Below are 13797 nucleotides of genomic sequence, written 5' to 3'. Positions count from 1 at the left end.
TTGGTAATTATAGGTTTAGTGATTAAACTATTTATCAAGTGATTAAACAATTTATCATTAACACAGAGCTGTGTTTCCTATTGAGAAAGTAATTCTTTTGGATTAATGTTTTGCCAAAATCCAATTCATTTTAACAAAGTTTGGGAAGAAGAAAATGATGTGGACAATGAAGTCATGAAACCCATCAAGATAAAAACCATATAAACAGATGCTCTGATATGACTGTGTAGTGTATTGTTACATTTGATCTCTATATGTTATTCTATCATTGTTGTAGGCATTGCTGCCTTTCAAGTAGCACCTGTGTAAAGCAAAATGAAAATTACACCATCCCCATCTGGATCATACTATCACTGTACAGAAAGTGACAAAGCCAGGGTCACATAATATTCAAGGCACAAGCACTTCAGAAGGATACGAACATTAAAGTATCCTTACAAAAGTAGCCACATCCTGCAACCTTAAAGGAAAGCTATACCTCCTAACAATGTAGGTCTCTTTAAAAATATATTACATAAAACAGCTCATATGTAAAACCCTGATTCAGCTAAATAAACAATTGTCATAAAAATATACTTTTTTAGTAGTATGTGCCATTGGGTAATCCTATAAGAAAATGGCCATTTCCAGTATTGAGGTACGCCCACTGGGACCATACGATTCACGATGCACACAAACCAAGGGCACACATACATGTTAGATCACATGAGCCAATTAAAGGACAAAATTCTGTCTTTTACTCTCATACATTTTCTTGTCACAGTCAGAGTTTCAGTATTTCTGGTCTGGTGATCTCTGAGGGAGCACAAAGGCTGTCACATAATGGGGGCTCAATGGAAAAGCTGAGAATTTATTCTCATGGTATGCCTCACTTAGCATGTAGAAGACCCCACTGGAAATAATGCCAACCTAACAGACAACAAACAAATCATCTACAGTATCTACCTCCAGCATGCCAAATAATCATTTGTTACTAGCAAATTAGAAAATGGAAATGCATAAAACAGGACAAATTTCAAGCCTATGGCAGTCCCCCACACATTATAGTCCTGCAGCGGATTGGGTGCCCACGGCTTACCCGCAAAAACCTGCGGGTTGCGGATAGAAGTTCCGGGTGCGGGTATAGACGCGGGTCAGGCGGTTCTGCGGGTTTGCGGGTCTTCTCAATAGCGATATTTACTCCTTTTTTTCTGATCACGACTACTTCCGATGATGTCACTTCCGGTTTACAATGACAGCGGGTCGCGAGTCCGGGTTGTGGATAAGTTACGTGCGGGTTGGGTCGGGTTGCGGGTCCAAGTGGGTAAGAATGAGGGTTGGGGAGATTGCAGGTTGTGGGTACGAGTCGGGTACGGGTCCAAAAAAATGTACCCGCACAGGACTCTACCACACATGCAAAAAAACTGTCCCATAAAGGGGGATTATACACCTTTATCAGCATGAGCAAAATAAACAGCGCTAAAATATTTTTCTGTCAAATTTTTAATAAAAATATTTCCCACACTTTCAATTTTTTTCCATTAATTTGTTTGCCATTATCCTTAAAACCACCCGTACAATTAGCTAGTCCAGCTAAAGAGAGATGAGCTCCCCCTTTCTTGTATTTGCCTCTGGATTATAGATTGGAAGAAACTTTGTGCAAGGGGTTTATTTCAGCATTAATAATCTGAGGAGGGGGGTTGGTAAAGGGTTTGTTTCTCCTTTAAATACATAATCCGCTATAAATCTTGTGGATTTTTTTGGCATCACTGTGAATGGCCCCACCAATGAATCAACCCTTCACTTGGTCATCATTATTTTTTTTATATAATTTTTAAATTTTTTTTCTTCTTCTGACTCTTTCCAGCTTTCAAAGAAGGGTCACTGATCCCATCTAAGAAACAAATGCTCTGTAAGCCTACACATTTATTGTTATTGCTACTTTTTGTTACTCTTCTTTCTATGCAGTCCTCTCCTATTCCAGTCTCTTATTCAAAACAATGGATGGTTGCTAGGGTAATTTGGATCCTAGCAACCAGAAACTGCAAACTGGAGAGCTGCTGAATAAAAAGCTAAATAACTCAAAACCGATAAATAATAAAAACCAATGGCAATTTGTCTCAGAATATCACTCTCTAGATCATACTAAAACTTAACTCAAAGGTGAACTCCTTTAATAAATGTATGCATTTATGATTAAATATATTTATTTTTCCAGGATATTAATTATTCTTAATGAATTCACTAATAATACCTTATTAGTAGTATCATTCTTCCTCAGGGCAATCACTAATTTTCAATGCTTACATTTAAAACACTGACTATACAATTTTTGTCTTCTTTTTACAGAACGCCATTCTCCGGGTGGTGATAAAAAAAATAATGATGATTTGGCCTATATTTGGCGACAATCTTTAGTAAACCTTGCAGTATAATTTACGCAGCATGAATGCAATAGGCGCTAATATATCTATTGGCCAGAATATTCAAATGACCAAAGTGCTTGTTTAGTTTCTACTGGCGCAAGTCATTATTGCTGTTTATCACACTTTAGTAAATGGATGCCAACGCTTGTTAGCCTTAATGCACAAAAAAGGAGGGAAGCTTGTCTCCTACCCCAAGACTGGCACTTCTCTTTTTTAAGGGTACAACTACATGGACGCTTTCTCCGCGATTGTGCCGGATCCGGCGCTCTGCACCAAAACGCAGTCATCAAGTTGGATGCAAAGGAAAACAATGTAAGCCACAGCAACGTTGGATATTGTTGCAGTGTTCGTCCGACGCAGCACGACTGTCGGAAGCAGACGCTGCATGCTGCGTCTGCATCCGACAGTCGTGTCGAGTCGGATGAACTCTGTGACACCATCCGACATTTGTAATTCTTAAGCTGGCCATAGACGCAAAGATCTGATCGTAAGAATCGAGGATTCGTACGATTTTCGGACCGTGTGTGGAGAGTCCCGACATTTTTTCGTCCGGCAGAGATCGGTCGTTTGGTCGATCGGACAGGTTAGAAAATTTCTGTCGGCTACTGATAATATCTCTGCGTGTATTGCCGATAGTACGATTTTCAGTGGGAGACTGTCACTAGCTTTGGTTGGACATAGATATCGTACGATTGCTGTCAGGGGCAGAACATTGCTGATCTGTTCTTTAACTAATCTGACTGGTAAGACTTTGATCTGAATGGTTAGTGGCGGGTCGGGAGATGGGAAAGTCCGATCGTACGATGATTCGTACGATCGGATCTTTGCATCTATGGCCAGCTTTACCTTGTTTTCTGTCCATCCGACTTGACGCCTGGTTTTGGCGCAGAGCGTCGGATCCGGCACAATCGCGGGGGAAATTGCCCGTATAGTTGTATTCTAAAGAACAGGAGCTCAGGCTCAGCAGTAGGAGTTGCAGTATTAGGGTCACTGACCAAAAATTCGACAGCTCCCTGTATTTGAAGTTTCCCTCTCAATTAAGAGCAAAGAACAACTCTAAGATAAAGTTTTCAAGAAGTGTACAAAGCAGGGATTATACCTGGAAACGAGAGAGAGGAGACAGCTCTGCTCTTCAGTGACTAAAAGCTATTAACCTATAGCACCTTATATCAAATGCATTCCATTATACTGATCAACAGTCACTGATTTATTATTATAATTATTATGCTCCATCTACTAAGTGCCAAAAGTTCACAAGGGTGGGGGCGGGGCTACATTGCGCTCCCTGTTACTATAGGCTGCCGGCTTTGGGAGTGCTGTGCTATTGGACGCTGCGCCCCTTCCTGTACACTTGGGATACCGAGCAGTGTGTGAGGTTAAAACTAGGCTCTCGTTGTTCCTTGGGAAGCAGAGTAAGCATGGAGCCGGCCGCTGGCGTTAAGGTGAGGTGGCTGCGTTCACCCGCTCCCCAGTCTGTGTAGTTCAGCTGCCCTGTGCGGGATGGCCCCATGTTGTAATCACTGCGGACGGATCTCTAGGTTTCGCGCCACTTCAAGGAGCGCGCGGTCCATTGATTTGATTAGAAGTTCGCGGTGCATTTCGGGAGCGGATCAGAGCGCGCTAGCTTCTCTTTTAATCCGTGCGCTGTAGCTGTACCGAGGGCAGCCGAATAAGCGCTATGAGTTTGCCACATGCAATTGCACTAGCTGTTAGTGGCTCGTGAATTGTATTTTAGCAAATACCTGGAAATTAAATTATGTTAGTCCCCTTTTTTTTGTAAATATAGTGTTACTTAACATTTTGGAGGCAAAAACACACAGGAAGACGGTATGTTGCTGACTGCCGCCGCCGCCACACTAGTCATGCCCTTCCCACTCTCCTCTGCTTGTACATTACTGCCGGCCTGGGACACTCTGAGGAAAGGTGCATGTTTGATGTCTGGCAGTGTCGTAAAAGCTGTACATTAGGAAGGTGTTCAGGCCTGTCACCATGACAATAATACTGGAGTCAAGCTATCAGACTGTTTCTGAACAGCAGTCAAGCTATCAGACCATTTATTTCAATGCACACAGTCAAGCTATCAGACTATGCTTTTAGCAACAGCAAATCACATTTTCCATGCATTCCACCACTAATGCCACGAAGTACAACACCACCTTACTCAGTCCACTTAGTTTCGTGGAATTTCATTGTCGAAATTTACCGCAACGCTTCGCCAAATATTGCAAATCGCACTAATTTCTAATTCTCAAATGCAAAGTTCTGTTATCCATAGCAGCAGCAAATCACATTTTCCGTGCATTCCACCACTACTGCCACGAAGTACAACACCACCTTACTCAGTCCACTTAGTTTCGTGAAATTTCACTGTCGAAATTTACCGCAACGCTTCGCCAAATATTGCAAATCGCACTAATTTCTAATCCTCAAATTCAAAGTTCTGTTATCCATAGCAACAGCAAATCACATTTTCCGTGCATTCCGCCACTAGTGCCACGAAGTACAACACCACCTTACTCAATTCACTTAGTTTGGTGAAATTTCACTGTCGAAATTTATCGCAGCGCTTCGCCAAATATTGCAATTCACACTAAATTCTAGTCCTCATGTGCCAATTTCTGTTACCGATAGCAACAGCAAATCAAATTTTCCGTGCATTCCACCACTAGTGCCACGAAGTACAACACCACCTTACTCAGTCCACTTAGTTTCGTGAAATTTCACTGTCGAAATTTACCGCAACGCTTCGCCAAATATTGCAAATCGCACTAATTTCTAATTCTCAAATGCAAAGTTCTGTTATCCATAGCAGCAGCAAATCACATTTTCCGTGCATTCCACCACTAGTGCCACGAAGTACAACACCAGCTTACTCAGTCGACTTAGTTTGGAGAAATTTCTCTGTCGAAATTTACCGCAACACCAAATATTGCAAATCGCACTAATTTCTAATTCTCAAATGCAAAGTTCTGTTACCCATAGCAACAGCAAATCACATTTTCCGTGCATTCCGTCACTAGTGCCACGAAGTACAACACCACCTTACTCAGTCCACTTAGTTTCGTGAAATTTCACTGTTGAAATTTACCGCAACGCTTCACCAAATATTGCAAGTCGCACTAATTTCTAGTCCTGATATGCAAAGTTCTGTTACCCGTAGCAACAGCAAAACATATTTCCAGTGCATTCCACCACTAGTGCCATGAAGTACAACACAAACTTACTCACTATATTAAAATACTAAAAATATTAACATGGCTTGTTAACAGTGAAAATATTATTTTCTGATGAAGATTTAATGACATATACATTTATCTGTAACAGGTATATGCTTTGAAATCGATTTAACACAATTGATGATTATTAACCTTATATATGGTTTGCCTGTGGAATAAAGCACAATTCAAGAAATTTTCTCATGAAATTTGAGCAAAATGCTTGTATTTTATTTGTACTGTGGTATTATAATGTTAGTATTTTTTTTTTTTAATTATAGGTTTTTTTTGCGTATATTTTTTCTTAAATAACGTTCGGAAAATCCTTTTCTTGTATGCCCAAACTGTCAGTGCAGACATCAGTGTTTTGTCTTTATTCACATCTAGAGGCAGGACAGAAAATTGATTTCTCCATGTCTCTCCCTCTGGTTATATCAGCTGGTTCCACCTTCTCCTCTCAGTTCTATTGGGAAGCTGGAAGGCCAAGAGACAATAGGTAGAGTATATAGCGAGAAGAGGTCCCAATGCCCATACTAAAATCAGCCTGGGTGGGACTAACTGCACTGACAACTAAAAAATGATTTTCCAGGGAGTCCAAAATCCGCTTTTCTCTAAAGGCCCTCCTGTCAGTGCAGACGCCAGGGGACGTACAAAAGCTGTCCCTCTGTAAGGGTGGGTATACCTGAACGGTGCGAAGCGTAATTTACATAATTATGCTACGGCAGCCTGTAAAACTTTTCGCCAAACATGGCAGACTGTGAAGCAAAAACATTTAACTTGTAAAACTTAATGAAAGTATTTGGTGAGGCCCAGTTTGCTGCTCTGTAGATTTGCTCTGCTGTTGCCATGTTTTGCAGCGCCCAGGAAGTACTTTGTGCTCTAGTGGAATGAGCCTTCACTACGAATGGTCTGGACCTTTTTTTTTATGGTCGTAGGCCATATTAATGGTCTCTACCAACCAACATGCAATAGTTCTCTTAGAAATAACTCTACCCTTGTGTGTAAAGGAGTAGGAGAAAAAAAGATTGTCAGAGCGGCGGTAGGCCACTTATCGCTTTAGGTAAAAAGCTCTAACTACATCCAATTTGTGTATTAGTTTTTCTTTTGCATTTGTCGGCAGGGCTGCCATCAGAAAACACGGGGCCCCGTACAACAAAATATTCTGGGCCCCCTTGTCCCCGCCCCAGCATGACCCAAAGCCCCACCCCAGATCCCACACACATCACATTAAAAAAAGCCACACATTCATCATAGCTAAAATACCCCCCCTAAACAAGTTATAAAAAACAAGTTATAAAAAGCCATTTGTGGTTAGCATGTCCCTACAAGTTAAAAAAAAAATTGGTGGCTAGCCCCCCTTCCACAAGTAAAGAAAAAAAGTGGCCAGTGCCCCCTATAAGTTAAAAAAAAACATTGCTGGCCAGGGCCCCCCTTAAGTTTAAAAAAAACATTGGTGTCCATGGTGCCTCATAAAAGTAACACAAAAAACATTGGTGGTTAGGGGTTAAAAAAAAAAAAGACCTGTTTTAAGATGACTGCTAGCAGTGACGTTCCCTCACTAGCATTCGACCTGTCATTGACGAGGAGGCACGGGATCAAACGGAGAAACTATCCAATAAGCGCCTGGTTGAGTAAGCAAGTGGGAAGAGGCAGGTTTGTGACACACCTCCGCTGCTATTGGTCAGTGTGCGGTCTCACACAGGCAGGCAGAAATGCTGTGAGACCTGTGCTGCAGAGATGGCAGCGGAGTCGTGCCTGTTAACTCTTTTCCGGCTGCTTCTTTTGAAGGGCCCTGCAATCCAGGTAGTGTAGAGCGGCCGGGCCCCCCTTCACACTTTCAAGACTGCCGGGCCCGGTACAGCTGTACCCGCTGTGCCCCCCTGATGGCGGCCCTGTTTGTCGGTGTTGGGCAAAATGATGGTAAAATAATGTCTTGGTTCATATGAAGTTCTGACACCACTTTAGGGAGGAACCCAGAAATGGTTCTGAGTACAGCCTTTTCCTGGTGGATGGTGAGCCATGGTTGCTTAAAGGAGAGGGTGGCAATCTCTAACACTCATTTGCTTGTTATAGCTATGAGGAAAGTTACCTTGAGAGATTGCCATTTGAGGTTGCATGTCGGGAGTGGATCAAATGGGGGCTGTTGCAAGGCAGCTAACACTAGTGGCAAGTCCCAGGTTGGTAATGGTTCTCTCTCAGGGGTGGTCTCTTACAGGCAGGGCCGCCATTAGAAATCACGGGGCCCCGTACAACAAAATTTTTGGGGCCCCCTGGGCCCCGCCCACACTGACGACCAAGCTCCGCCCCATATCCCGCCCACATCGCAGTTAAAAGACCACACAGACATCAGCGCTAAAAAAGTAACCCCCCCCCCACACAAGTTGTAAAAAGCTATTGATGGTCAGGGCCCCGTTATAAAAAAAATTGGGGCCCCAAAAAAAAAATAATTAAAATTTTTTTTTTTTAAAAACATTGGTGGCAGGGGCCCCCTGTTAAAAAAAACTTGGGGCCCCAACAAAAAAAATGTAAAAAAAACTAAAAAATAAACAAACATTGGTGGCAGGGGCCCCCTTCTAAGTTAAAAACAAATTGGGGCCCCAAAAAAAAATTTGAAAAAAAATTAATTTTTTTTTGAAAAAAAAAAAAACATTGGCAGCAGGGGCCCCCTTATAAGTTAAAAACAAATTGGGGCCCCAAAAAAAAATTTTAAAAAAAAATTTTTTTTTGAAAAAAAAAAAAACTGGTGGCAGGGGCCCCCTTACAAGTTAAAAAAATTTGGGGCCACCAAAAAGAAAATTAATTTTTTTTTAAAAAAAAAACCCAAAAAAAAACAATGGTGGCAAGGGGCCCCTTACGAGTTAAAAAAAAAATTGGGGCCCCAAAAACAAAAGTTTTAAAAAAAAGATTGGTGGCAGGGGCCTATAGAATATTAAAATAATACATTGGTGGCCAGGGGATTAAAAAAAAAAAAACACAAACTGGTGTTCAGTAGAATTGAACTCATGGCTTCAGTACTTCAACTTCGCCTCCTTTCGTGACTTCGGGTCTTTTCACCGCTTCAGGACTTCGGCTTCGGCTGTTTTCGTGACTTCGGGTCTTTGCGCTGCTTCAGGACTTCGGCTTCGGCTGTTTTCGTGACTTCGGGTCTTTTCGGCGCTTCGTGACTTCGGGACTTCGGCTTTTTCCGTGACTTCGGGTCTTTTCGTCGCATCGGCTTCGGCTTTTCGGCACTTCCGCATTCGGCACTGAAGAGGCAAGACGTACGGCTCGGGCGCTCGTAAGGGGGGCCCGGATCTTCAAAAAATGCAGCGCTGCCGGGCCCCCCTTCATGCCCGGGCCCGGTACGCTTGTCCCCCCTGTCCCCCCCTGATGGCGGCCCTGCTTACAGGCCAACCCCTTGAAGAATTGTTGGATTGCAGTGTCGTCTGCCCAGTGAGTGTGAGAGTTGAAAGGCGGAGACCTGGGTCTTCCGCATGTGTAGACTAAGTCATTTTTGGAAACCTTCAGTGAGAAATTTTATTACAGAATGGTTGGATGCAGTCTGCAAATGTATGTGGTGTAGGTCACACCAGGTAAGAAAGGTGCGCCACTCTGTAGTATGCTTTACCCATGGGCGACTTACGTGCCTGAAGTAATATATCTGTTGCGTTCTGCGAAAAACCTGTGTTGGGTCCACCAGCTGGCCTCGAGAGCCAGGCTGTCAAATGGAGCATGGGTAGATTTGGATGATTGAGGGGGCCCTGAGAAGGTTGGGTCTCTGAGGTAGTCACCAGGGTCTTGCTACTGATAACTGAATGAAGTCTGTTTACGATACTCTGTTGGGCCAGTCTGGTGCTATTAGGATCGTGCTGGTGCTGCTGAATTTCATCTTTCTGATTATTCTGGGTAGTTTGGGGAGTGGAGGGAATGCACAGGGCCGCCATCAGGGGGGGACAGGGGGGACAAGCGTACCGGGCCCGGGCATGAAGGGGGGCCCGGCAGCGCTGCATTTTTTTGAAGATCCGGGCCCCCCTTACGAGCGCCCGAGCCGTACGTCATTCCTCTTGAGTGCCGAATGCGGAAGTGCCGAAAAGCCGAAGCCGATGCGCCGAAAAGACCCGAAGTCACGGAAAAAGCCGAAGTCCCGAAGTCACGAAGCGCCGAAAAGACCCGAAGTCACGAAAACAGCCGAAGCCGAAGTCCTGAAGCAGCGCAAAGACCCGAAGTCACGAAAACAGCCGAAATTGAAGTCCTGAAGCGGTGAAAAGACCCGAAGTCACGAAAGGAGGCGAAGTTGAAGTACTGAAGCCATGAGTTCAATTCTACTGAACACCAGTTTGTGTTTTTGTTTTTTTTTTAATCCCCTGGCCACCAATGTATTATTTTAATATTCTATAGGCCCCTGCCACCAATCTTTTTTTTTAAACTTTTTTTTTGGGGCCCCAATTTTTTTTTAACTCGTAAGGGGCCCCTTGCCACCATTGTTTTTTTTGGGTTTTTTTTAAAAAAAAAATTAATTTTCTTTTTGGTGGCCCCAAATTTTTTTAACTTGTAAGGGGGCCCCTGCCACCAGTTTTTTTTTTTTTTTCAAAAAAAAATTATTTTTTTTTAAATTTTTTTTTGGGGCCCCAATTTGTTTTTAACTTGTAAGGGGGCCCCTGCCACCAGTTGTTTTTTTTTCAAAAAAAATTTTTTTTTTAAATTTTTTTTTGGGGCCCCAATTTGTTTTTAACTTGTAAGGGGGCCCCTGCCGCCAATGTTTTTTTTCAAAAAAAATTATTATTTTTTTATTATTTTTTGGGGCCCCAATTTGTTTTTAACTTATAAGGGGGCCCCTGCCACCAATGTTTGTTTATTTTTTAGTTTTTTTTACATTTTTTTTTGTTGGGGCCCCAAGTTTTTTTTAACTTATAAGGGGGCCCCTGCCACCAATGTTTTTAAAAAAAAAAAAAAATGTAAATTTTTTTTTTTTTGGGGCCCCAATTTTTTTTATAAGGGGGCCCTGACCATCAATAGCTTTTTACAACTTGTGTTAGCGCTGATGTCTGTGTGGTCTTTTAACTGCGATGTGGGCGGGATATGGGGCGGAGCTTGGTCGTCAGTGTGGGCGGGGCCCAGGGGGCCCCAAAAATTTTGTTGTACGGGGCCCCGTGATTTCTAATGGCGGCCCTGGGAATGCATATACCATCTTTAAGTTCCAAGGCGGGACAAGCATATCTATGAACACTGCCTTGAGGTCCTTCATCTTTGCGCAATAGCGTGGGACCTTGCAATTGAGTTTGGACGCTAGCATTTCCACCTCTGGCATTCCCCACTTGCGCCTTACTTGTAGGAACACTTTGTTGTTTAACGACCATTCTTCTTAGTCAATCTGCTTAAGTTGTCCGCTTGCCAGTTCTGTACTCCAGCGATGGATATTGCAGATATTGCCGGTACCATCTGCTCCACCCACCTGAGGATTCGGGACAGTTCCTTCATGGCCAATTTACTATGTGTCCCTCCCTGTTGTTGATATATGCCACGGCTGTGGTATTGTCCGATTGCACTCTGATTTTATGGGTTCTCAACAACGTGGACCATCCCTCCAGCGCCAGGGCGATTGCCCTGAGTTCTTAGATATTAATGGGTAATATGTAGGGATGCACCGAATCCACTATTTTGGATTCGGCCGAACCTCCGAATCCTTCGCAAAAGATTCGGCCGAATACCAAACCGAATCCTAATTTGCATATGCAAATTTGGGGTGGGAAGGGGAACATTTTTTTTACTTTGTTTTGTGACAAAAAGTCACGCGATTTCCCTCCCCGCCCCTAATTATGTAAATACGGATTTGGTTCAGCTGCGCAGAAGGATTCGGTTGAATCCGAATCCTGCTGAAAAAGGCCGAATCGCAAACCGAATCCTGGATTTGGTGCATCCCAAGTAATATGCTCTCCTCTGGGGACCATATTCCCTGTAGTGTGTGGTTTACTGCGATTACTGTCTGGACTAATTGCATTTTGAATTATTGGTTGGCTGCTATTGGGTTGAGCGGTTTCAGGTTGAGTACTGGCCTGAATCTTCCCTCTTTTTTCGCACCAGGAAGAGGTTTAAGTAAAAACCGTTTAAGCTTTGAGTGTCTGGGACTTTTTTTATGGGATCTACTCTCGACACCTGGCCCCCATCAGGAGATCTACCTTGATGGTTTAATAAGGCCCCGGACACATATGCGGTTTTTGGCGGGGGGTGGGATGAAACGTCAGTGGCTCTCAGCAAAGTCCCGGATGCATTTGCAGGCAAAGCTACTGTGACATACCCATGACCACCACATTGAAAAAGGAAGCAAAATAACAAACACTACTGTTTTTCCAGTTTCCTAAAAGGCACTGCCAGGAAGCTTTGGTGAAAGTCCTCCAAAGCTGGCAAAGTATTCATGGCGACTGAACTTTCCATACCCGGATATTTGTGTGTGCATTGCTGGCGAGTCCACCGAGGAGCCGTGGGGAGAGAGCAGTCCAGGCTTGTAACAGCGACAGAGGCAGTTGTTATGCGGCGGTCAGTCCAATCACAAGGACATGTCGCGGTCTACCAGGAACATTAATGGGATCTACTGGTAGACCGTGATTGACATCCTGGGCACCGCTGGTGTAGGGGGTGAAGTTGCTAGTAATTTATTAGCTTGGAGGTAGTGTCTCATTCGTAGGTATGTACTGTATATAGTTGGTTGTTGGGGAGCCCATAATTGCTTTGGATTGTTGTGAAGGTTTTAATGCCTTCTTGGTTGTATAGGTCCCCCATTGTTTTTAATCCTGCTTGAGTCCACGTGGTCAGGGTTAAGTCCTGTATAGCCCCTTCTAATGTTATTAATGGGGCTAAGACCTCTGGGAACTGGACCAGAGTTGCTGTTGATTTTGTGGTTTGCGATACTTGTAGTGTTGCTTTCATTGGTAGTGGCAGTGGGTCCTTGCTTGACTGTGGTCTTTTGTCTTGTGACCATAAATGTGTTGTTATGGCTTGTTTAGTTTGATTTTTGTAAATCCAGTGTTCTAGGTCCACCTAGCTTTTTGTGTTTGGGAGAAGTTGCCAGTCTGCTAGTTGGCTCAACAGTGTTGCTCTGTAGTAGTTTTGTAGGTTTGGGCACGCCAGGCCCACTTTTTTCTTGTTTGTATACATAATGTCTTTAGCGATCCTTGGCTTAATTGGGCCCCAGATGAATGACATGAGGAGTCTCAGCAGTGGTTGGAAGAAGGCATTTCCTAATGGTATTGGGAGTGCTTGGAGCTTATATAATATCTTGGGGAGCATCAGCATTTTTATTGCATTTATCCTTTCTAGCCAGGACACAAAGGTAGTTTTCCAGGCTTGCAGTTCATTCAGTCTTGCAATATTGATGCAAAATTCTGTTGGTATGGAGCAGGGATCCCCAACCTTTTTCAACATTTCATTCAAATGTAAGAAGGGTTGGGGAGCAACATAAGCATGAAAATAGTTCCCGAAGATGCCAATGAAGGGCTGTGAACTATGTGATCTGGCAGTTTACAGAAAGCTCTATTTGGCAAAACTACAGTTTTTTATGCAACCAAAAGTTTCCTCCAAGCCTGGAATTAAAAAATAAGCACCTGCTTTGAAGCCACTAGGAGCAACATCCAAGGGGTTGGGGAGCAACATATTGCTCACAAGCTACTGGCTGGGGATCACTGGTATAGAGCATTGGGGTTAGCTGTGATGTTGATTCCTAGATACTTAATCAGGCATGTTTCAGGGGCTGCTGCCACCTGAGACAGCAGCCCCGATGCCGCCCCCTCCCCACTCGGTGCTTCTAACTTCTATTGTTGGAGCGGGTGGAGGAGGGGGCGCATAGCTATTGCAGAGAGCGCTATTGCGCTTGCTGCACTAGAAGAGCTGAATTTCCGTTTTAAAAAATGGAAATTCGGCTCTTAAAGTTACCAGAGGTGGTTTTTTGCTGCCCCTGGTAACTGGCCGCTCTGTGCCGCCTGAGGCAAAATTCTCACCTTGCCTCATGGCTGGAGTGGCCCTGTACTTAATAGAGGTATCTTGCCAGTCCATGTTGTAGTCTCCTTTCAATCTCTGCAGTTCAGTATGCGCCATGTGGATGGGGAGTGCCTGGGTTTTGGACATAATGAGCTTATAGTGGGATAGTCTTTTGAAGTTGAATAGTATGTAGTGCCGTACATGGGTTTGTAAGGATTAGGGCCACA

The 13797-nt window shown here is 43.6% G+C and overlaps 1 protein-coding gene across 1 annotated transcript in view; it reads left to right on the top strand.

The window, feature by feature from the left end:
- Positions 1-3782: 3782 nt before the first annotated feature.
- The window catches only part of cdca7l.S (cell division cycle associated 7 like S homeolog), a gene marked incomplete at its 5' end in the record, with an annotated part of 36178 nt that continues 26163 nt past the window's right edge, over positions 3783-13797 (top strand). The window contains 1 exon segment of the mRNA NM_001096963.1: positions 3783-3847. Within this exon segment, the coding sequence (NP_001090432.1) occupies positions 3824-3847 (24 nt within the window).

Source organism: Xenopus laevis, chromosome 6S (genome assembly GCF_017654675.1).
Source record: "Xenopus laevis strain J_2021 chromosome 6S, Xenopus_laevis_v10.1, whole genome shotgun sequence".
Classification (NCBI taxonomy): domain Eukaryota; kingdom Metazoa; phylum Chordata; class Amphibia; order Anura; family Pipidae; genus Xenopus; species Xenopus laevis.
This window is presented reverse-complemented; position numbering and strand designations above follow the sequence as displayed.